Source organism: Microtus oregoni, unplaced genomic scaffold (assembly GCF_018167655.1).
Source record: "Microtus oregoni isolate MIOR12 unplaced genomic scaffold, Mior012 000021F_ref0000039, whole genome shotgun sequence".
In the NCBI taxonomy this organism is placed as follows: Eukaryota; Metazoa; Chordata; class Mammalia; order Rodentia; family Cricetidae; genus Microtus; species Microtus oregoni.
In genome coordinates this window covers 5805306-5830473 of record NW_024543080.1, presented here as the reverse complement: position 1 = coordinate 5830473, position 25168 = coordinate 5805306, and the positions used below count along the sequence as shown (strand labels likewise).

The window sequence follows — 25168 nt, the reverse complement described above, 5'->3', positions numbered from 1 at the left end:
ATTTTGAACACTTGTTAGAGACTAGTTACTTATTTTATTTATGTATATGCATGTATATGCACATATGTGCACACATTCAGAGGATCCCTTAAAGTCAGGCTGGCATTGTGTGCCACCCAACATGGGTGCCAGAAAGCAAACTTGGGTCCTCTGCAAGAGCAGCCAGTGCTCTTAGTCGCTAGAGCAACTCTTCAGAGCCCTGGATTCCTAAAATACATATTTAAAATAATTTCTTTTAGCTTTTGAGGTTATAATCATATCATTTCCCCCTTCCTTCCCATATACCGTTCCTGGCCTGTTTCCATTAATTGTTGTTTCGTGCATATTTGTGCATGTGTATACACACATCTTCCTAAACGCAGATTCCCGAGATGCTGTGCACCGACCTCTATAGTGGATAGTTTGCTTCTGAGAGTGTGCTCTGCAGGCCACCAGCAGCCAACCTACCAGGACTTTCTTGGAAGTGCAGACTCCAAAGCCACACCTACGCCCTAATGAACCAGAATCTGTACTTTACCCAGTTTCCGAGGTAACTCAATTAAAAAAAAAAACTGGTCTAAAGAGTAGTAAGTTAACAGGAAGTGATAAGGCCAACAAGGAACTCAGAAGCAGTAATTATGGTACCTTGGGGATCATGAATCAAATGAATAGCTGAAAAGTTAAACACTTCTGGTTTCTTCTTCTTCTTTTGTTTCTGAAAGAGAACAGAAACCCATTCAAAACCCCTCGGTTATGAATTAGCCAGTCCTCAAACTGTGTCCCGAGCCATTAGCAGTCCAAGACTGACTGTGTGCTATGTGCCCAGCAGGGGAATGTGTCAGTGTTCTTTGTCTTTCTGAGACTGGGTTTCTTACTGAACCTGGACTTGCTGTTTCTAGGAAGGCTGACTGGTTACCAATTCCAGGGACTCACCGGTCTCCTGTCCCACCAGACCTAGGCTTACAGATGTGCACAGCCACATCTGGCTTGTGCTGGATGTCTGAACTCAGGTGGTCATGCTTGCACAGTGGAGTTCTTATCCACTGAGCCATTTCCCTGCCCCCGTTAAACTAGCTCAAAAGAAAAATTCTTGTTCTAAAAACCTCTTTTCATTTGCAAGAAGCCAGGTGTGGTGGCACACATCTTTGATCTCAGCACTTTGAAGGCAGAGACAGGTGGATCTCTGAGTTCAAGGCCAGCCTGGTCTACAGAGTGAGTTCCAGCACAGCCAGAGTTAGCTACATAGTGATACCCTGACTCAAAAAAACTAAACCAAACCAACCAAACAAACAATACCAACAACAAAAAAGCTTTGAAAATATATCAGCTATGAAAATGTGTGAGACAGAAATTTAAAGATGCAAATACTAGCACCACACCATGCAAGCACGAGGACCAGAGTTTGCATCCTCAGCACCAAGAGGGATGCGGTGGTCTATTTTATAACTCAAGCTCTGGGAAGGCAGAGATGGGTAGATTCCAGGAGCTTACTGACCAGTCAGAGCTGAACATAACCTATTTATCTAAAATGTCAGTGCTTACAACTCACCATCCATTTCTAAGGTTTGTTTGTTTTCAATGCTCTTTCTCTCTCTCAAAACCTTAGCAGGCAAAAAAAAACCCATGCATACTCCACACTCTGAGGATCTGACTGCAGTTTCCAGGCACGGACCTCACCTTCAGCACTTTCATTGCCTTTTCCAACTTCTTCTTGTTTTTGGAGCCCTTCTTCCCCGTGGCATACTGCACCAGCAGGTCTCTTGCCGTGGGTCCTTCATCCTAAAGAACAAAGTACACTGGGAAACTGGGAACAAGGAAAATCTGCACAGGAGCAGTGTATAGGCCTCCCAACTACATTCAGTTTTGTTCTAAAGATTTATTTAATTTTTATTTATGTGTATGTGTGTGTCTGTTGTGAGCATGTGCATGAGAGTGTAGGTGTCCACGTAGACTAGAGGCCTTCAGTGGCCAGGAGCTGGATTTACAGGAGTCTGGTTGTTTAATATGGCTTCTACAGACTCAGCTCAGGTCAATGGAATTGCTCCATGAGTGCTTGTATCAGCTGAGCCACCTCTCTGGCCCCTAATTTTGATTCTTAGACTTTTTTCACACACCCACTAATGAATACAACCTTTTAAAAATCAGGAAATCAGCACACATATGCAAAAACAGACCACACATTTTCCCTACAGCAATGATTTTTGCATCCTTCATTTCAGTATGATATACAGATACAATGTTGCTTTTATTTGTAGGAAACTGGAAATGTATTCATCAATAGAAGAACGCTTAAAGTATAATACATTCATATTCTGAAATATTCTGGAATATTCACAGATCTAAACAAAATGCATCTGCATACACTGACACAAAGCACACTGTAGTGTGTACATGATACATACAGCTGCTAAATGCTTACACAGGACTTTCTGTACAAACATAAATGCACTGGAAACAAAACGGTTACCTGGGAGGAAGGAAATATGACAGAAATAACCAAAAGTCAAGAAAACCCCTTACTTTGTCTAAATTATCTCAAAGTTTTTACAATGAAATATAGTAAGAAGTTACCAGGAGATCCTGGTTTAGTTACCACAATGCTAAAATTATTAATTTGTATTTGTGTGCATGTGCACCCGAACCTGCAGATCCCTACAGAGAACAGAGCGGTGTTCAGCCCCTTGGAGCTGGAGTCACACACAGCTGTAGGTGTTCAACATGAGTGCTGGGAACCCAGCTCTGGTCCTCTACAGGAGCAGTAAGTGCCTGTTACCACTAGGGCACCGCTCTAGTCCTGCACGTATGTGTTTTTAGAATATATCTTTTTACTTCTTCGATTTTAAAGACACCGCAGTAATTTTTTTTTAAATAAATTTTTTAAGCTTTATTTATTTAGTATGTATACAGTATTCTTCCTTCATGTATGCCTGCAGGCCAGAAGAGGGCGCCAGATCTCATTACAGATGGTTGTGAGCCACCATGTGGTTGCTGGGGAATTGAACTCAGGTCCTGTTGAAGAACAGGCAACGCTCTCAACCGCTGAGCCATCTCTCCAGCCCCCACACCGCAATAATTTTAAAGACTCTTCTGTCCTACGTTTGTGATGTTGGGACCACCCCAAAACTGCCGGCATCTTCTCTTCCTCTAAGGTTAAACATGTACAGGTAGAAACAGCTCAGAGCGCAGAGCAGGGGCGAGTGAACCTGAGCCACATTTCAGTCAGTCTTGCTAATAAATAAGAGGAATAAGGAACAAACGTTTTGAATTGAAGCGTCGGCCCGGCAGAACTCTCTAGGCAGTGTCACGTCTGTCCTTTCAGAGTCAGCATCTAAAGGTCTGACAGACTGAACTCAGCGGAGCAACAACTCTAAGGCCCTGCATTCAACCCACCTCAGATTCCGAGTCACTGTCCTGTCTCTCTTCCTCATCTTTCCCAAGGAAGAAGGTCAAAGCAGCAACCAATATCTAAAGACCAACAAGAAACAAGTCAAAGTACCCGGCCAAGAACAGACAGACTTATGCCTACACTTCCACCCCACATGCGTAGACTGCTGTGTCTGAAGAAAAAGTCTCAAAGGGTGGGAAGGAGGGCCGCTTGTTTCACAGACGCGCAATAACATCCGTCACTAGGATGAGGCGAGGGACACAGCTCAAGGGCAGCAAACACGCTTGAGAGTAAGCCCAATCCCGGGTTTCCACACCCAGGATCCCCCAAAACCAATCATTTATTTGATAAAGAACTGTCAGGCACATATCACATGAAAGGAGAGGTCAGCCCTCTCCTGGACAAACGGAAGGGCAGCGGGCCTCCCAGCACACGCGTAGCTAAGGCACTGGTGCCACACCTGGGGCATCTAATCACGTCTTCAGACACTCGTACCCATTGATAAACACGGACTTAAATCAACAAACAGAAGTGACCTTCAGGCTCTATACAATCACCCTTCAGGTAGACTGCAGAGAATCTCCGCATCCCAAGAAAGGAGCCGTCACAGCCCTTCTGACAAGCCACATGCTCTCTGAGTTTCTCTCAACCAGGCCAGAGCCCACAGAAAAAACGCCGGCTATCACAGGGGGATATAATGCAGTTCAGTTGGCTGGTGGTTCTTTTTACAGTCGCTTTCCTGGCTCACACTTTAGACGAGTCAGCTACAACTCCAGAATTTGTAAAGCATGACGGAGTAAATGGCAGCCATCTCCTCCCGACATACCCAGCTCCACTTCACCCTCAGCAATAGATAGCCCTACAGCTCACCTTGGTGACCTTGGAGAAACAGGCAGTTGTAATAACATTGACAGTTTTAGCATCATTCCTGGAAGAGAAAACAGCACAGAACAATGAGTCCTTCTGACATTAGGATGGCCAATTCTAGGACTTAAAGTGACAAACCCCTAAATGAGACCGCATAGGTACAAAACTTCATCACAAAGCTTGAAGCCATCAATGTGAAGAATATTTGGTGCCACAGGATAAGTGTTAAAAAAAGAAAAAACAAAAATGCCAACAACTCAGAGGAGAAAACAATACAGCAAACCCAGAGCTGGAGGAACGGCTGGTTAGGAGAGTGCTCATGTGAGTATGAGCACCGGAGTTCCGATCCAGGGCTCCCGTCAGGGGGCATGGCGGCCTGTCTGCTGGCAGACCCGGGACCCCCACAGCAAGCCGGCTCGCTCAACTGAGTCAACTAGGTTCCACTGAGAAACCTTGTACCAGGTATAAGGTAAGGAGCAACTGAGGAAGACAGCAATAGGACGTCAAGTTTGAAGGGGGCACACACGCATGTGCACGTACGTGCTCACGTACACTTGTGCACTCCCGCGCGCGCACATACACACACACACTTGAAAACTCTGCAAAATCTCAACCACAGCTGAAGCGGGGGCCCCCGAGGAGGGTTGCTTATCGGATTTCTTCCTCATATTACTCAACCCGCTTTCTTAGATAACTCAGGAGCACCTGCCCACCGTGGGCTGTGCCCCTCACACCCATCTCTAATTAAAGATGCACCTAAACTGCCTACAGACCATGCGTGTGTCTGTCTCTCATGGAAAAACTCCTGTGTTACCAGATGTTCCTTCTGTAGAGCTCGATCATGACATCCAGCGACATCTTGGCTGCAGTCGCGTTGCTGTCTCTCAGCATGGTGTACATGAAATTCTGCAGCACCTGGGGAACGAGGAGGATGAGGACTCAATGCAGACGGCACAAAGCCTCGAGTACAAGAAGGAAGGGCACTTACCACATTCACTTTATTGTTCTTGTGCTTGGCGTTTATGTTCTTGACGTCGGTCACGATGTGTGTGTACAGCGTCTGAGGAGACAAAGCCCACACATGAAACAGATGAGCATTTCTCATCTCGGAGAAACGCACCAACGCACAGGACAACTTTGCTTTTCCTATTTCATTCTATAACAGAAGAGAGCCAAAGGAGGCAAACATTCGGGCTAGAGAGATGGCTCAGCTCTTAAAAGCATTAGTTAATCTTCCAGAGGACAGGGGTTCAATTCCCGGCACCCACATGGCAAGGCAGCTCATAACTGTCTGTAACTCCAGTTCCTGGAGATCTGAGACCTTTCACCAATGCACATAAAGTTATATAAATTATTTTTTTTTAAAAAAGAAGCAACAAACAGCTAAAGGTAAAGCTGCCCTCCAGGGGATATGAGTGGAACTACCAAATGAACGAGTCTACCCTGGAGAAAAGAAAACCCACCCCCTACCCGTTCTAAAAACAGTCACAATCCTTTGTTTACAACAGGCAAAAAGGAGAAGCAACCCAAACACCCACTGGCTGAACAGCACTGACGAATGGGTAAACATGCGGCAGGGGAATACAATGGAATATTTAGTAACGAAAAGGATACAAACATACACCACTGTGTACAAGAAGACAGCCACAAAAAACAATGTATGACTCCACTTAGGTGAAACACCAGGAACAGGAACAGGCAAAACTATGTGATCCTGTAGCACTCTTGAGACAGAGGTAGGAAGACTGTTCAAGGCATCGCATCTGGATTACAACAAGGTCAAGTTCAGGCCTGACTACACAGCGAGACCCCTGTCTGAAAAACTCAAGGGCTGGGATGCAGCTTAGTCAAAGAGTACTTCTAGCAACCGCAAGGCTCTGGACTAATCTCCAACACTGCCAGAAACCCAGAAACAAAAAGCACAGAAGGCCAGAGAGATGGATGATGTAAGAGCACTGGCTGCTTCTGCAGAGAACCCAAGTTCAGTTCCCAGTACCCACATGGTGGCTCACAACTGTCTGTAACTCCAGTTCTAGCGGACCTGACACCCTCTCTGGACTCTGTGGGCAATGAATGTATGTAGTACACATACACACGTAGGCAAAACACCTACACAAATAAAAAGGAATCTTTTTTAAAAAATGCATTAACTATAACTATGGCTGAATATAAAAAGGTGTATTTTTTTTTGTTTTTTTTTTTTTGTTTTTTTTTGTTTTTCGAGACAGGGTTTCTCTGTGGCTTTGGAGCCTGTCCTGGAACTAGCTCTCTAGACCAGGCTGGTCTCGAACTCACAGAGATCCGCCTACCTCTGCCTCCCGAGTGCTGGGATTAAAGGCGTGCGCCACCATCGCCCGGCAAAAGGTGTATTTTATTATGTTTAACTATATATAGTTATGTGTGCCTGCATGTGGGTATGTGTACATTAGTGTGGGTGCCACGGAGGCCAGAGGTGTCAGGTTCCTGAAGCTGAAGTTACTGATGGTCCTCACTGCCTGACGTGGGTGCTGGAACTGAACTTGGATCCTCGGGAAGAGCAGCAGTGCTAACACTGAGTCACCTCTCTAGTTCCTAACTTTTTGTAAAGAGGAGCAAGCATCTGACTGAATGCAAAATAGTTCCGACTATAAACTTCACTAGTCCCAAAACACGGTCCCATGGAGACCACGACTACAAATGATCAAATCAAATAGAGTAGTCTCCTGACATTTGGTATGAGGGATTAACTTAATGAATACAAACTTAAGTTTTTTCTTTCTGAAATTTGTTTTATAAGCCTTCAGCTCTTATCTTAAGCAAATATACAGGTATAGAAAAATGCTATTGCAACAAAAAAGTTTTATTGTGAGGGTTGGTTCCAGCTGGTGTGTGTGTGCCCTCATGTCCAGCACAACAAAGTCATGAAGAGACTAGGGTTCATGGTCTAGCCCTGCACGTGTGCTGTAGGAAGCCTTACAGTTTGTGGTTACACCTAATGGGGCATGGCCTCCTATGCTATAATGCAGATGCAGAGCCTGCGTCTGCCCCTTCTTCCCTAGCTGCTCTTTCGGATTGCTGGATTCGATCTCTGTTCTCTGTTCAAGCAGAGAATTTTGATTTGTGAGTTTACCGCTAAATAAATAATCATCTATTTCTCAATTCTGAGCTAGTGTGGGATTTCTTTTAAGCGTCCGTTCCATACATGTGGAAGCCGTCTGACCAGAGACAAGTCACTTGCTGTGCTTCAACCCGTCTGCCTCTGTCTGTGAAGCATTAACAATGAAGATTTCTAGCTCAGGTTTTTGTGAATAAGCGTATACCTGAAGCCTGAGATGAAGGGCTAGTCCAGAGTGGCATTCAGCAAGTGCTGGTTATCAGTACTAAACTGCATGTATGATGTTTGCTCCTGCTGAAGGACCAGCTCTGTCACCCTATCAAACAAAGTCAACAATTCCGCAACTCTGAACTCAGCTATGTCAGCTCAGGAGAGGAACGCAGGGAACAAACCCGCTCCTTACCTTCCGCAGGAGCTTGTCATGGCAGCGCAGAAGCTCGAAGAAGAGCTCCAGCAGACTCGATGGATTGATGAGATTTTTATTTCTCAGCAAGATCAACGCTTTGCAAAATGTCTAGGGGAGGAAAAGAAAACATACTAAGCTGAGGGTGAAGTTAATCAAAAGAGGAAACGCAGCGTGCACGTCCCATCTGCTCTCCCCAGGCGCTGCAGAGACGTTCGCTGGAGGTGCTCTCACTTCGCCATCATCGCATGCACAGGACCTTTGAACGCTCCTACCATGCGGAGATCCGGGTCCAAGACGGTGTGGTTGTAGGAGAGCAGCTCCTTCAGCTCCTGTGGGAAGCTACTGAGATGTTCCGGGTAGCAGTGGGCAATCTGTAAGAAAGCAGGGCTCTTGTCAGTGCGGCTTTTCTCCCCTACTTCAGCGGCACTCAGGGAAGGGCTGGTTCGGAGGCAGAGAACTCTCAATCGACAGCTTTCCCTGCATGTAATTTTTCTACTACTTTCACTGTTCCAGTAGTTTTGGCAAAATGCATGGAGCACACTGAGAACCTGCCTGTATGACGAATTAAAAAAATTTTTTTGATCAATTTTTGTTCTGGTTGGTTGTGTTAAAAATTCAATAAAATTCTCTAAACTATCTTAGGAAGAAAAGAGCTACAAAAGGGAAGGCTTTAGAAAAATTTAAGTTTCCACACAAAGGCTGGAAAACACGGGTGGGGTGGGGTGGGGTGGGGTGGGGTGGGATGGTGGTAGTCTGCACCTCACTGTCCATCTCACTGAGAAATCACCAGGGATGGGGTGGGGTGGTGGTAGTCTGCACCTTGTTCGTCTCACTGAGAAATCACCTTCTTACCTGTGCCATAAACATCACCAGCTCTGCCAGTTCTTTGCTGGGTTTATTTGGCTGTAACTTGAAAATCTCCATATTGGATTTATAGTGATTATACTGCTGGAGGAACTGTAGGGGAAAAGAGAACAGAGTTTGTCACACTCTTTTATACAGAGTAACAAGCTGGCACACACCTTTGCCAGTGGTACAGAGAAAAAGACCTAGGTATATGAGACAGTGTGAACAGGAGTCAGGAACTCAGATTCTGGCCTTGTTCTGCCATTGACATTACATGACCTGTGTATGAAGGGCACCTGGATCAGCAGGAAGATGCCAGGTCACTAAGTGTGGAGTACACCTGAAGGACATGACACCTTCTAGTCAGTCACCCTCTTAAATACCACGGAAGCTTCATGCTGGAGCCCTAGACAGAGATGCTAAGAACCAAAGACAGAGCGCAAGAGCGCTTGTTCTTGCAGAGGGCCTGGTTCACTGCCTGGCACCTACACAATGGTTCACAACCATCACAATTCCAGTCCCATGGGATCAGACACCCTCTTCAAAGCTCCGAGGGTAACAGGGATGCGTGCACATAGTACATGCAGCCGAGACACTCAACACAGTTTCTTAAAGCTAGAAAAGAAGAAGGGGGAGAGGAAGAAGAAGAATCATCATCGTCACCCAAGACAGGGCTGGAAAAATGGCTTAGTAGTTGGAGTGCTGGCTGTGCAAGCCTGAGGACCTGAATGTGGACGTCAGCACCCATGCACACCCGTGTGAGGGATGGAGACAGCAGGATCTCTGGGGCGTACCGAATACTAGCTTAGCTCAGAACCAGGAAAAGGATGACACTGGGCAGAATGAGAATCTAGGGCATCCAACATCCTCCCATGGCCCCCACACGAGGCACATGTGTGCATACGCCAATCCCACCTGACCCCAACCCCAAAACAACAAAGCCAAGGGTAAAAGACAGAAGGAACAAGAATAAAGCCACAGCTTCAACTTACTAAGCACTTCGTTTGTGCCAGGTTCATGATATACACAGCCTCATCTGACCCAACAAACAAGCCAGTTTACTGCTGGAACTGGAACTGGAGTCAAGCCTCAGGTCCACGCCCTATAGTTATTGTCGTCCATATTTGCTGCTGGGGATGGAACTGAGGGCCCTCGAGTGTGCTAGAGAAGTGTTCCATGCTGAACTACACCCCAGCTTCCCACAGTCCCTATGCTTAACTGTGTGACAAGTACACACACACATTCACATACTGTCTTAGTTATGGTTTCTACTGCTATGAAGAGACACATGGCCACAGCAACTCTTACAAAGAAAACATTTAACTGAGGTGGCTAGTTTCTGAGGAGCCTGGTGCCACACAGGCAGCTGTGGTGCTGGAGGAGCTAAGAGTCCTCCATCTTGCGGGCAACAAGAAGTTGATGGAGACACTGGCAAGTATCCTGAGCACAGGAAAACTCAAAGCCCACCTCCACAGTGACACAGTCCCTCTAACAAGGCAATACCCATTCCAACAAAGCCACATCTCCTAATAGTGCCACTCCCTATGAGATTATGGGGGCCAATTACATTCAAACACACACAGAGAACTTTATTTTTTTAGTTAGGGTTTCACTGTGTTACATAGCCCTGGCTGTCCTTGAACTCAAAGAGATTCGCCTGCTTCTGCTCCCAAATGCTGGGTTTAAAGGCATGCGACCACTGCCCGGCTACGAGAGCACTTCTTAGTCATCAGGCTTTCCTAGTCCCCACAGTTTCTCGGAGTTTAAGAGTTAAAAGGCCAACACCATGCTTCAGCTGTGACCTCTCACCTGTCCCCCTATCACCACTGACACCCAAACTCTTCACGTTCCTAACCCAATCCTGCTCCCAGTTCCTTCAATGCTCCAACCAGGGCCCACTTACCAGTGTCTGCCTTGACATGAGGAGGACCAAGCCCATTCTGTCCTTCATGCAAATCCGTCATCACAATGCCCAAAGCTCCACTCTCTCCTCATCCCTCTCATTCTAACCTCCACACCAGTATCCCAGAACTCTGAGGGTAAAGTCGGGCAACCAGGACTTTTGAAGTAGCCCAGTCATCCTGATTCTCCCAGTGACCACAGATGGCTCCTTCATCCAGCACTGCGACATCATTTTCTTGCACCATGGCCGAGTCAGTATGTGTCCTCTTTGTTCCTTAATGCTACCTTCTAGAGTGCTACTCTCCTTCCAAATGGACTCCTTTTCTCACCCTTGACTGGCCCACTTAGTCCTAAATCTCGCCTCAATCTCCGCCCTAGCCGTAGTTCACGGAATGTCATTCCTTCCACCATGTAATGAGAAACTTTGGATCCCACTCCACTCTCTGGCTTCCACTCCATTTCCCCTTCTTCTTGTCAGGAAAACTTCAAGAACTATCCATGCTTGGTACCCAGTTGATTTAAATCCTCAATGGTTCCCAGAAACACCAAAAGTCAAATCCAAACTGCTTACCACCATCTAACACCCCACACTACACTTAAGGGATAACAGGCGTTCCTGCTTCATTTCTTTCCACAACAGTCTGCCAGTCCTACTCCTGCCTAGAATGCTTTGATCCGCTGGGCTCACACCACCATTGCAGAAAAGGCTTCCCCACTCACGAGAGTCAGTAGCCTTCTCTTCTAATGCTCTCACCCAGGGTTACCTTCTCCAGCCCTTACCTTACACATGCACTGTCCTCCTTAGAATGGAAGTCCAAAAAGACAAGGCTCAATCATGTCCTATTTGTCCCCATATCCTCCATGTCTAGAAATGTATTGCCATATTAAACTGTGTGCATGCGTGGATCTGCACATATACTCAAAATGAATGGAGGAGGTGATTACCTTCTTGAATATTAAAATACAAAAGCTGTTACTTAGCCTTCTTTGGGTACACAACTAGTCAAAAACAGAACCAGAGCTTTGGGTCAGCTGTGAAACAGGTGGTTCTTAATTGCCTTCTGAAAGGACTCCAACAGCACAAAGGACTGATCAATGGGCGTGTGTGCAATTAAAAAAAAAGTTCTGTACAGCAAAGGGAAAATCAGCCCAGTGAGGAAAACCTACAAGACAGCAGAAACAAGCTTTGCCCCTAGTCAATCATAAGACTGCTAGGTAGAATATATAAAGAATCATATAAATTAAACTTCAAAACAAATCTTCCAATCAAACAGACTAACAAACCGAACAGACAGTGCTCCAAAGAAAAGCAAATGGCCAATAACTATCTGAAAAAGCGCGCAACATCCTTAGCCATCAGGGGAATGCAAATTAATTAAAATCATCTGAGACTATCTCACCTCAGTCAGGATGGCTGTCAGCAGGGGAAAAATAGGGACAAAGGCTGGAAGGACGTGGGAAAACAGAAATGTATGTGTGTGTGTGTTACAATATATATATGTATATATATAATGATATATATGTACGTATAATTAATGGAAATAGTCACTATGGAAAAACTAAAAACTGACCTTCCATATTGCTTAGCTATAGCACTCCTGAGTATATTAACAAAAGGAATCCAATCAAATACCACAGATAAACTTGCACATTGGTGTTTACTGGTATACTACCTACTATGGCCAAGAAACAGAACTAGCCTAGGTGTTCACCAACAGAAGACTGTGGAATGAAAATTTGGTACACACACTTTTTTTTCCCCACCCAGGAGCAACAATGAAACCATGACATTGGGAGGAAATCGTTATGTTAAGAAAATAAGCCAGACTCAGAGATAGCCCATGTTTCCTCTCATAAGAAGAATTTGGATTTAAATTTTCATTTGTGACACATCAGAAAAGGGAATATGGGAAGAGATTCTTTTTTTTTTTAATGTGTATTGAATGTTTGCCTACATGTATGTATGTCTACACACGTGTCCAGAGGCCAGAAGAGGATGTAGGATCCCCTGAAACTGGAGTTACAGATGGTTATGCACCATCAGGTAGATGCTGGACACCAAACCTGGGTCCTCTGGAAAAGCAATCAGTGCTCTTGACCAGAGTCAACTCCCCAGAAGGAAGAGATCCTAAAAGGGTGCAGGGAACTGAGATATATTTGACATCAATACAAAAGCAAGGGTTGTTTGGGGAGAGGAAGGGGACCATTAAGAAGGGGACTGGGAAGACTGGGAAGGGTAGCATAGAAGGAGGACACATAAGAACAAAACACAGCATGTATGTATAAAAGTGTTGAAATGAAACCCACCACTCTGCAAGTTAACTCACAAAATTAATAAGGGAAAAAGAGCTGCAGGAACTCTTAACTCACTCGGCTGTGAATAACAGGACTCGGGCCATTGGAAAGCCGTGCCTGTTGCCACTTTGTTGTTCGGTACTCTGTTTTGGCAAAAACAATCGCATCAGTATTCACAGGGAAAGATACACAAATTTGGAGAAGAACCACTAAAAGAAGAGCTGAGTTATCTACTCAAAACCAAAAGCACAGTGTCGAAGGAACCTAATGGCAGCCGGCTGAGATGAGGGTTTAATGCTTCTAAGACAATCGCGCGTCTGAAGAGTCTACCAGGTTAACAGCACAAAGTTACCCCTTTCATTTCGTCTCTTCTCAGTCACACACTTGAAGTGCTAAGTCCCTCACAGCGTGGGCCTAATGTCACTACCGACCTCATCTTTTCCCAAAGCATCTTCTCAACTCTAGCTGGCTCCCTCCCAGTGAGTTTCAACCCTGGCTTAACTGCACCTTCTAAGTATCTGACGGCGGCCCAGGCATCTGAAACTCTCTGCTCTTCCTGGCAGAGCCTGGGGCACTCGGGAGCGGCCGTCTGTGGATAGCACCTTTAAATTAAACACGGCTCATCAAATCTCAGGGACTAATGTAGAGTGTCTGGGGCGCAGCCTCTTCGGCCCTCGGCACCTCGGCGGGGCGGCTGCATAAACCCGGAGGCAACAGGTCTTAAAGAGTGTTTCAATGGCAGTGGGGTCCGCAGGGCGGCAGGTTTGTAAGCGGTGGGAAGCGAGTCCCCGGGAGCGTTCCCTCCCCACACCCCGCTCTCCTCCCGAGGGCCCCGGAAGCCTCCGGGAGGACCCCAGGGAGCAGTCCCACCTCCTCGATGTAGGCCGGCGGGTCCCGCTTGATCAGGTTCTGTAACTGCGGCAGGTTGCTGGGCAGCTTGTTGTTGTTCCTGCCCGACATGGTGGCTGCAGACGAGCTCCAGGCGAGCAGCTGGTGGAAATCGCAGGCTCCGCCAGTCACTGCCGAGTCTCCGCAACAGCTTAGACGCGTGTGTCCCGTGTAACCGGAAGTAGCACGTGGGACACCGGGCCAGCCGTACCGAGCTACGGGAGCCGCAGAGGCTCAAACTTATCCGCCCGGCTTGCAATGCTTTGTTGGGATCTGCACGTTATTGGCCCCTGCCGTTGGGCCGTCGCTACTACTTATCACCAGATATTTTTGACACAATCTGCAGGTTAAAACTGGGCTGTGGTGGCGCACGCCTTTAATCCCAGCACTCGGGAGGCAGAGGCAGGCGGATCTCTGTGAGTTCAAGACCAGCCTGGTCTACAGCGCTAGTTCCAGGACAGGCCCCAAAGCCAGAGAAACCCTGTCTCGAAAAAACAACAACAACAACAAAAAAAACAAAACTGTGGGTTTTTCTTCCATATGCAAGAGCAGGTTTCATTATCTCAACATTCTTTTTCATTGAAAATAATTTTATACAATATATTTGATCATGCTTTTCACTCCTCCAATCCCTCCCACCTTGCTCCGCATTTTTAGGATGGCACAAATGAATGAGAATTAATAACGTAGCCAAGTATGGCGGCACACGGCTGTAATTCCTCAGGAGGCGAAAGCAGAAGGATTAAGTGTTTGGGGCAAACCTGGGCTGAAGCTTACCCTGTTTCTAGGAAAACAACAGAAATTAAACAGGGGCTTGAGGACTGGCTCAGGTGGCCTCTCATAAGAGATCATAGGTTTGTTCCCAAACTGGGTGTATTGGCTCATGCCTGCAATCCGCATATTTACGAAGACAGGAGGGTTGAGACGTTGCAGTCATCCTCAACTACATGTGGAATTTGAGGGAACCCTGGGATGCCTGAGACCCTGTATTGCCAAATAGGATCCTGGGCTAGAGAGATGACTTAGTAACTACAACCCAATACTGTTGTTACAGAGGACCCAGGTTCTGTTTGCTGCAACTACGACTCCAGAGAAACATGAGACTGCAGCAGGCACCTGCACTGGCACTGCACTTAGCCACACACAAATGCATCAACATAGTTAAAACAAACAAACAAAATCTTTCTAGAAATGAGACTGAAGTCAGGTGTGGTGGCACCCTCCTTTAATCCCAGCACTCAGGAAGCAGGCAGGCAGATGTCTGTGAGTTCGAGGCCAACCTGGCCTACAGAGCAAGTTCCAGGACAGCCAGGACTTTTACACAGAGAAACCCTGTCTTGAACTACCCCTCCCCCAAAAAAAGAAGAAAAAGAAATGAGGATTGATCTTTCTTTAGACTTTACTGTTGTGGAATATTTAAGTGGGCAAAGATGTGTTACATTTGTTTATCTGTGGAATATTACTTTAACTGTGTAAAGGTGTGTTACATTTGTTTATCTGTGGAATATTACTTTAACTGTGTAAAGGTGTGTTACATTTGTTTATGCTGCATTTATTTCATGATGTAAGGACGTGTGTTTAATTATATAAAGATGTGTTGAATTTGTTTCACCTTGACTGCCTAAAGCACCTGATCGGCCTAATAAAGAGCTGAATGGCCAATAGCTGGGCAGGAGAGAGGATGGGCAGGGCTGGCAGACAGAGGGAATAAATAGGAGGAGAACTCTAGACTGGGGAAAAGAACGAGAGAAGAGAGAACAAGGGAGACGCCCAGGGTCAGAAGCCAGGCAGCTGCCAACCAGTCAGCAAGAAAGCAAAAAAAGGTAAAATGCCCCAAAGCAAAGCATAAGAGAAACAAGTTAATTTAAGTTAAAAGAGCTAGCCAGAAATGCGCCTAAATTAGGCCACGCATTCAAAACAAATAAGTCTCTGTATCATGAACTGATAGCTGGTGGGTGGCTCAAAAGAAAGAGCCTGATACAGTGTACTAAAGTGAGAAGAAAATTCCATGAGGAATATGCCTAGAAAATATTGTTTTAGAGAATGACAAGAGAGCAGGGGTGGAGGTTAAATCGGTTTTTGTTTTGTGTTGCTGTTTTTTCAAGACCGGGTTTCTCTGTGTAGCCCTGGCTATCCTGTAACTTGTTCTGTAGACCAGGCTGGCCTTGAACTCAGAACTACCTGCTTTTGCCTCCTGAGTACTGGGACTAAGGGCGTGCACCACCATATATTTGTTTTCCTTTTGGTTTTGGTTGATTTAATTCATTGGATGAAGAGTGCAAATTAGTATGTATTCAGAATTCAACCGCTGTTGGCGCTTCTGTGGATGCCCCTAAGCTAGAGTTTTAAGTTCAGAGCTGGTGCTTGGTGACATTTCTACAATGTGCATCTGTGAACACAAGTTGGCTAGCTGGATGAACAAATGAAATAACGGTAGTGTTCATACAGAAACACACGATCATCCACCCTGTGCCCGTACTGTTCAAGCGCTTCTCTTAAATGAATCCCTTCAATCCTCAGAGCATTCCTCTGAAAAGGTGAAAAACATCCTAAGAGGGTGATTGCCCAAGTTCACCAATGTCATGAAGCTGGGACTCAATCTAGGCGACTTAATTCTAGCGTGTGTGTGTGTGTGTGTGTGTGTGTGTGTGTGTGTGTGTAGGGGTAGCAGCTGCTGGATGGAACTGGTCTGACACTAACATAAGAATCACAGTGTTATTCTGTTTAACCTAAGCATTTCCCCAGACCAGCTTCACCCAAGGACACCTGCCACTCTTTTAGAGTGAGTCCAAATCTAAACAAGTCTGTTATTCCACCTGACACAGTCCTGAGGATAATTAGATAGAAAGGGTTCGTGCTCCAAGGAGAAAGCGTCTTCCCTCATCTCTTCCATGTTGATGTCGGACAGTAGGATTTCCCAGCACGGCCTGGAAACAGCAATGACAGCAAGCCATATAGTGTGAATGAGGCAGGAAGACTTCCTAGTGAAAGACCCTCGATGAGGACCTCTTTTCGGGAGGAGACCTCCCCAACGCCAAGGAACAGGCCGAGACCACATGAATGCAAATCGCAAGAGGTTTATTGAGTAGACACAGGTACCTGCAGGCAGCAAGATCTCTCGGAAGATTTGCGCACCTGCCAACTGGAGGGCGGGCTTTTTATAGGGAAGAGCAAAAAGCAAGTTTACAGAAGCAAAACTGTGGTTATCGGAATGCAGCGGGGCGGGGGGGGGGGGGGGGCGCCCACGAATGGTTTCCTCTCTCAGCATGGATGCCTGGCAACAATCATCCTGTTCCTATCTTATAGCTAACCTGCTTTGTTGATATCCTATCTTATTGACATCTTGCCTTGCAGTCTTCCTATCTCTATCTCCTGCTCTCTCAGGCACATGGGATGTTCTTACGGGAGCAGGCTGGCTGCTGATCCGGATAATTTTTTTAAAAGCAAACAGGACGTTCCCCCCGGGAGCATGCTAGCTACGGGTTTTGAGGAGGGGGTCTGTAGGGTCTTTCACTAGTACAGCGGGACATCAGCCCTTGAGCAGAAGGAAGGAAGCAGACACTGATTAAAATGACTGCTGGCTTAGCAGAGGGCTTTATTGACTGTGTGTGTGGGGGGGGGGGGGCTGCTAAACCTTGGTAACTGTCCATTGTTCCTGGGCACAGTTTTGAAGGACTTTTCCTTTCATGTGCAAGTATTCTAACCTAGTTGTTTGCGGCCTGGTGGCTGGTGATTTAGCCAGAAATGACGCTACACATTATATGTTTGTTTGTTTATGTGTATTGGTGTTTTGTCTACCTGTTGGTCTGTGTGCTATGTGCATGCTTGGTGCCCATGGAGGCCAGAAGACAGTTTCAGATCCCTTAGATGTTTTTGAGCCAACATGGGGCGGGGGGTGCTGGGAATTGACCACCAGGCCTCTAAAAGAGCAGCAAGTGCTCTTAACCACTGAATGATCTCTGCAACCCAGAGAATGATCATCTTTAACGAATGTCCTGGGCCTTGTCATGAGTCTGAGGAACTGTGGGTGCTCCAGCTCCCTGGAAACACAAAGGTAGGGTGGCGTCCAGCACGGCTCCAGGGTTGACCTGGCCTGGGTGTAGCTATTCTCTGTAGGAGCTTTCTCTATAGGAGAGCAATATTGGGGCCGTAAATCTAGGCTGTGGGGTGAAAGAAAGCGATGGTGGATTTTTTTTCTATACACACTATCAACATTTGCATTCAGACCAGGAGGGAAGGCTCTGCTGTTTCCCCGAGACTGAGGAATTGGGGGTCCTTGGCACGGCTGTGCTCATGTCAACTGTACACATTCAGTCAGGAAGGACTGCATCCGCTTAGGACTTCCTCTGCTCCCCACAGAATCTGGTAGAGGAAACACATCAGCTCTAGCAGCTGATAGGCCTATGCGGTAGTCTTGGACAAATATTTGAAAATGGGACAAGGGTTAAGACAGCAAAGGTGACAGACACGACAGGAAGACAGAAATACCAAGCTTTTGCAGCTGTCTACGAGGTACCCATGGCTTCACCAGAGAATCTGTGTTTAAGGAAAAGTGGCCTTCAGGTTTCTGCAAGGCAACCAAGACAACAGTAACCCACGCCTGTCGGAGGTGTTTTCACAGCCGGTGAAACAGTCTTGCTCAGCTAGTGGCCTTGCTTTCTGGGTGAATTATGTAAAAATGCCGTGATTCTGTTCTGACAACTGTTGATTCTGGGGCCTTAGGCAGGGCATTTTATGGGAATTTCCCATGGAATCATTTCCTCCGTTTTTGTCATTGTGTAACCATCCCAGATCCCGCTAGCTTTAGCTGGGTTCAGCCATAGAGATTTTCTAGTATGTAAACATTTTGCTTCGTGGCTCCTTCCCTGTTTTATGGCAAAGCTGTCGCCTGAGCACAAGAACAGAGCACACACTCAGTGGTGACAGGGTCAGGGCCATTTCCCTTTGCCATTGTCCTCTTCCCATGCTTCCTGCCCGTTTTAGTGGGAGAATACAGGAAGACGGCTGCCTATAACTCAAGAGGAGGGCCCTCCCTGGACTCCAGGTCTGCTGGTGCATCGATTTGACGCTCTCCTCTCAAACTGCAAGACATGAATGTTGTGTGTAAGTCTCCGAGCCAGAGGTAACTTGCTACAGTGGACCAAATGGACAAAGCCTTTCAGGCCCTGATCACACGTGATTTGCACATGCTAGTTCCTCTCATGGAAGCCAGTAAGTCTTGTTCTCCAGATTTCAAATCTCTGCTCAATGACGGCCCATTCAAGATGCCTTCTGTGTGGCCTTCCATGGTCCTCCATCCTCCGGGCCCAGCACTCTCTTCCTCTGTTTCGTGTCTCTGGGGCCTCCTCCAGTCCCGCAGATAGTCACTAGCTCCGTCGTTTGTTGCATGTGGATCTGCGATAGATTGGAAGATTCATGGAGACTTTGGGGTTTGTTTATTACTGTACCCCCAATACTTAGATTAGGGAAGGGATATACCGCGTAGGAACAAGCCCAGTTAATATTTATGAGATGAACAGGTTGGCTAAGTTTCTTCCAATTCTTCAATTGTAAGATTAAAGCAATATTTTAATTAATTTTTGAGACTTTCCTACAATGTGTTTGATCATATTTGCCCTTCCCAGACCCACTCCCCTTTCTCTCTATATATCTTTCTCTCTTCCTACCTCCCTCTTTCCCTCTTTCTTTCCCTCCTTCCCTCTTTCTTTCCCTCCCTCCCTCTTTCCCTCCCTCCTCCTCCTTCCTTCCCCCCTCTTCTACCCCTCTCCTCCCCTCTCCCCCCTCTCCTTTACCCCTCTCTCCCTCCCTCCTTCTCCCTCTCCCTCCTTCCCTCTTCTCTCTCCCTCCTTCCCTCTTCTCTCTCCCTCTCTCCCCCTCCCTCTTCTCTCTCCTTCTCTCCCACCACCAAGTCCAGTTTATGCTGTTTATGTACTTTTGCATGTGTAGCCTTGCACCGGAGCATGGTGAACTTCGTAAGGCACTACTTCCTTAAAGAAAACTGACTCTTCATCCAGTAGCTGTCAAGTACCAGGAATTCCTCGGCCAGTATCTCAAGAACGGGGGCTGGAGAGATGTCTCCACAGCCGAAAGCACTTGCTACTCTTGCAGAGGAGAGGTTCAGCTCCCAACAACTTCATGGTGACTCACAACCACATGTAACTCCAGTTCCAGGGGATTTGCTGCTCTATTCTGACCTTGAGCACCAGGCATGAATATGGTACACATACATTTCTGCAAGGAAATATTCACATGTATAAAATAAATACATCTAAAAAAGATAAAACATTTAAAATCATCTTAGAGTGGTCAACAGGAATTTTCATTACTCTTATTTGAAACCAACATTGAGGGGCCTGGAGAGAGAGCTCAAAAAAGCAGTGGCTACTCTGGAAGAGGACCCAGGTTCAATTCCTAGCAACCACAGGTCTGGTCACAATTCTAACTCCAGTGCCAGGATTTCTGACACCCCTTTTGCCTTTTGTGGGTATTTTTTTTTTAAGATTTTATTTATTTATTTATTTATTTATTTATTTATTATGTATACAGTAGTCTCAGTATTCTTTTTTTTAAAATTTATTTATTTTACATATATAGTGTTCTGGGCACTAGATCTCATTACAGATGGTTGTGAGCCACCATGCAGTTGCTGGGAATTGAACTCAGGACCTTTGGAAGAGCAGGCAGTGCTCTTAACCACTGAGCCATCTCTCCAGCCCCATGCGGATATTCAGCATGCATGCAGTGTACAGGCACAGATGCGAGCAAAATGCCGCACTTTTAAAAGAAACCAGCATTGGGAACGTTCAGAAACGCCAGGTCTGCTTCAAATCTGTTTTAAGACACTCTTAAAGTAGCCACTGGGGGGCGCTCCTGCTCTGTCTTAACAAGAAAACCAGTAGCCTTGACACCATGACCGCGTGAAAACTCATTGAAAGAGACCTCAGTCTTTTCTAAAGTCCAAACTGGGGTTGCCCTGCTTGGCAGCCTGCACCTGCTCCTGCTGAGCCTACGCACTGGCCGATGGCTTCATTTTTCATTGTTCTTCCCTGTTCCCACTATTTTGCCTATTTATCGTAAATGCTGCCCCAAGGCCCATCTATTTTTTTTTTTTTCTCGTTCCTGGGAAAAGAGAACTATTGGGATTGTCTGAGGAGGACAAACCTACAATCCTAGGCTTGTTGCGGACTTGTGTGAGTTTCATTCTTGATTGATTTTTTTTTCCTAAATCACTGATAGTTCCTAAAAAATGTTTCTCAAAAAAACAAACAAAAAAACACTGAATAATTTTGCTTTCTCTGTCTTTTCACTTAAAAGCTCAGAGTAAAAACCTATTTTGTTTCCACTGTACTTCATTAGTTGTTTCATACTTTATTAATTCATCAAACGCCGTGGCTGAGCCAATAGCTCAGTCCTTAAGCAGCTTGTCTATGAGCATAAGAACCCGAGTTCCTCCCCTAGAATCCACATTCATAGAAAAGAAAAGAGTTGCCATTGTGGTGCATATGGGGGCATGGGGAGCGGGATGTGGGAGAATGGGACAGGAGGTAGATATAGATAGATCTTTGCTGCTCACTGGCCAGACAGTCTGGCCTACTTGACGAGGTCCAGGCAATGAGATGCTCAGAAACAGGTGATCGGTGCTCAAGAAACTACTCCCGAGGCTGTGGTTGGGCCTCTGTTTGTATTCATGCACCCGGGAACATGTTCAAACCTCTCCACACACACCACACACACACATGAACTAGGCTATGGTACAGCTCCGTTGCTTGCCTAGCATGCACAAGGCCCTGGATGCCATCCCCAGCCCAACATAAACCGGACACGTGGCACACCTGTGATCTCAGCACTCAGGAGTTCTACGTTAGTCTGGGTTATAAGAGACCCTGTCACAAAAACCCAATAACAAATTGCACATGTTTAATACATATAAACTGATGAATTCAAACATTCACAGGCCGATTATCCAGCCCCACAGTCAACATGATACACAGCCGTCACCACCAAACATTTCCTTGGACTGTGTGTGTAAGAACAATTAGTCTACCTATCCTCTAAACAAATTCTAAAAAGTGCCTAGTATAATATTACTGGGGGAAGGCACATGTATACAGCAGATTTTTAGGGCAGTGACATTTTAGTTGACTTTGAAAGATCTTTTAATTCTGAGAATCTCAGTGGGGCCAGGTGTGGCAGTGCGCACCTTTAATCCCAGCGATCAGGAGGCAGGGACAGGTGGATCTCTGAGTTCAGAACCAGCCTGGTCTGCACAGTGAGTTTCCAGAACAGTCAAGAGGTAATAGACCCTCTGTCCCCAAATACTACTACTGCACTAAAAAATATAGTGGAGCCGAGCGGTGGTGGCGCACGCTTTTAATCCCAGCACTCGGGAGGCAGAGGCAGGCGGGTCTCTGCGAGTTCGAGACCAGCCTGGTCTACAAGAGCTAGTTGCTAGTTCCAGGACAGGCTCCAAAACCACAGAGAAACCCTGTCTCGAAAAACCAAAAAAAAAAAAAAAAATACAGTGGAGAAGCAATTGAGGAAGACATCTGAATTAACCTCTGACCTCTAAACAAGCTGCATCACCCGGCCCTGCACAAACGTGCACACATCCTAACTCACCCATACACATCTGCACAAAGTCTCAGTGAACCTGACAGGGAGCTTCCTTGCTCTTGGATGCCCTTCCTAACTACTAGAGACGTTTGGTTAGCTAGTTTTAACTGCCAGGGTATAAAAATGTCCAGACCAGCATGCCCCTCATTATAGGCCCCAGGCAAAGAGATGTCTACTCTGAGGCAAAGTCACCTGCTTTCAATCTTGTACAAATGATCGCTGCATTTAAAAATGACATACACACACACAGACACACAACACAAACACACAAAATCCAGAGCTTTATTTCCCCTTTCTAATATGAGTTATTACATCGATTCTCCTCTCACTTTATGGATTCTGATTCTCAGTTTTCCTGAGGAAGTTCAAGTTGTCTACCTTAAAATTGAAAGGCAGACGGGAGTGAATTGCCAGGTCATCGTGGTCCCATCCATACACAGACAACTAAAGCCTGGGGCCCTGGAGAGGATGATGCCAGCAATTTTTCTTATTTGGAAAAATCAAAATAAATTATTTATTAAAATAGCCTTGAAGGATTATAGGACACTCAAGGGGTAAGAGTTCCTTATGTGTGCAGTACCGTGCAGTTTTTTTCTGAGAGGGGTCTGGTTGTGTAGCCCAGACTGGCTTTGAGTTTGAAGACTCTCCAACTCTGTCTCCTAAATGCGGGGATTATAGGTAGGGGCCACCATGCCTGGTTTATGGAAGACTTTTAAGGAAAGCGAAGAGTTGTGTATAATTTTTCCCTCTAATCTTTTTTTTCCCCCCTCTGTGGTGGTTTCAGTAAGAAAGGCTCCCATAGGCTCATATGTTTGAATACTTAGTCATCAGGGAGTGGCCTAATCCAGAAGGATTAGGAGGTGTGGCCTTGTTGGAGTAGGTGCGACTTTGTTGGAGGAAGTGTCACTGGGGGTGGGCTAATCCCAGCACTCTGGAGGCAGAGGCAAGTGGATCTCTAAATTCAAGGCTAGCTTGGTCTCCACAGAGAAACACTGTCTCAAATTCCCCTTCTCCCCCAACCAAAGAAAAGCCCAAGCACACAGTCCCAGTGTTTGTCTCTCAGTTCCTGCTGATCTGGATGTAGGACTCTGAGCTCCTTCCCCAGCACCGTTTCTGCCCACACGCTCTCCACCGTGATGACAAAGGACTAAACCTCTGAAATGGAAAACAAGCCCCAATTTTAAAAACTTTTTTTCGTAAGAGTTGCTGCGGTCACAGTGTCTCCTCAGAGCAACAGAACACTAAGACACCTGCCCTCCGATCATTTATCAGTTTATTGCAGTTCATAATCTTATTCACGGATGGAGACTAGACGGGTTCAGTTGCCAAGAGCCCTGTTGCTGGGCCTGGATTGTAGCTGAGTGGAAAAGCACCAGCCCTGCACGCCTGAGGCCCTGAGTCCTAACGTCAGCAGCGAGCACAGAGCAGTTTCCATTTTCTCACACAAACATCTCTCCCAATTATTTGACTGAGAGTTTGCCAGTTTAAATTAAAAAAAAAAACACAAAACAAGTCTTTTATTAATTGTTTAAGACTACAGTGCTTTTTGGCATAGGAAAACAATTAAGAAAAATGAATGAGAGAATCGTTCTTCCTGCTTGAAGACAGAGGCTTCAGTGTGGCCAGGGGCAGTTTTGAAAGAGTAGGACTTGGATCATATGTGGCAGACTCAGGGAGGGGTGTGAAGCTGAGCAGGCAAGTGCAAGGCCCAGCAGGCTGGAGGGAGACGGGTGCGTGGTGACCATGACCAGAGGGGTTGAAATGGCTTTGCAAAAGGCCTTTGAGGAAACTCGGGGTGAGGCATGTAATCAATTGACTAAGAAATTCTTTTTGTTTTGTTTTTTTGAGACAGGGTTTCTCTGTGTAACAGCTCTGGCTGTCTGGAACTCCCTATGTAGACCAGGCTGGACTCAAACTCAGAAATCTGTCTGCCTTTGCCTCCCAAGTGCTAGGATTAAAGGAATGTGCCACCACTGCCCAGGCTAAAATATTCTTAAGGGATTCCTAAATGCCAGGACCTGCTCTATACCCTGGGCATATTGTGGTAAAGAAGACAGAATTTCTATAGCCAAGCAATATATAACCTTGTGTATGTGGTGGAGAACAAGACACAATCACGTAATTTTATTAATGCTTTCCTAAGTACATGTATGTGTCTGTGTGTGGGTGTGTGCACTGGAGTGCCGGTGCCCTCAGAGGCAAGAAGAGAATGTACATCTGTAAGGTGAAATTAGAACATGCGTACAGTATATGTACACCTTAACTCTCTTGTTAGCCTAGCTGGGTTGCTTCATCAATATTACTTCACTGTGTAAAAATTTCTTTAAAAAGTTTTTTATTTTAAAATATAAGTACATCATTTGCTATGGTTTTCTTAGTGGGAATTCTTTAAAGCTCTGTCCCAGTTTTGTGAAGGAAAATATAGCACTATCTTACATAATACTATCTAGTGTTGTCATCACTGGTGGGGTCAACTACTAAGTGACCAACATGCAGCAAGAAAAGTGGGAGTGGGAGCTTGTGCCAGCCTGGTTGTTAGGCTTGCTTTTCCTTCAGAGAAACCAGCACGTGACATGCGACCCCTTGACAAGCGCACTAAGCGAAGTCGAACAGTATCAGTCGTGTGCGTGTGTGTGTGGTGTGTGTGTTGCAAGCATGGGAACCAGTTGTTTTCAAACCTTAGTGTAAAATCTAAGTGTTTCGTTTCGTTCGTTCACCCTTAGGTATGCACCCCCCACGTTAGAAGCAGTGTGAATAGTAAGAGTCTGGGAAAGGGGCAGCTATTTTCCAAAGTAACCCTCAAACTACACTGGTCTGAACGAGAGTGGCCCCCGTAGGCTCAGATGCTTGAATGTTTGGTTCGCAGCTGGTGGTGCTGTTTAGGTGCTGCTTC

At 46.0% G+C, this 25168-nt stretch overlaps 1 protein-coding gene across 1 annotated transcript in view; it reads right to left on the bottom strand.

Moving 5' to 3' along the window:
• Positions 1 to 13826, bottom strand: part of Sdad1 (SDA1 domain containing 1) — a 28234-nt gene extending 14408 nt beyond the window's left edge. The window contains exons 1-10 of the mRNA XM_041671500.1: positions 13645 to 13826; positions 8584 to 8688; positions 8004 to 8102; positions 7729 to 7839; positions 5220 to 5291; positions 5046 to 5146; positions 4235 to 4292; positions 3370 to 3444; positions 1657 to 1758; positions 625 to 694 (exon numbers count right to left, since the gene is read on the bottom strand). Of these exons, the coding sequence (XP_041527434.1) occupies positions 625 to 694; positions 1657 to 1758; positions 3370 to 3444; positions 4235 to 4292; positions 5046 to 5146; positions 5220 to 5291; positions 7729 to 7839; positions 8004 to 8102; positions 8584 to 8688; positions 13645 to 13734 (883 nt within the window). The 5' untranslated portion in view covers positions 13735 to 13826. The remainder of the gene's footprint in view (positions 1 to 624; positions 695 to 1656; positions 1759 to 3369; positions 3445 to 4234; positions 4293 to 5045; positions 5147 to 5219; positions 5292 to 7728; positions 7840 to 8003; positions 8103 to 8583; positions 8689 to 13644) is intronic.
• Between the last annotated feature and the right edge of the window lie 11342 nt (positions 13827 to 25168).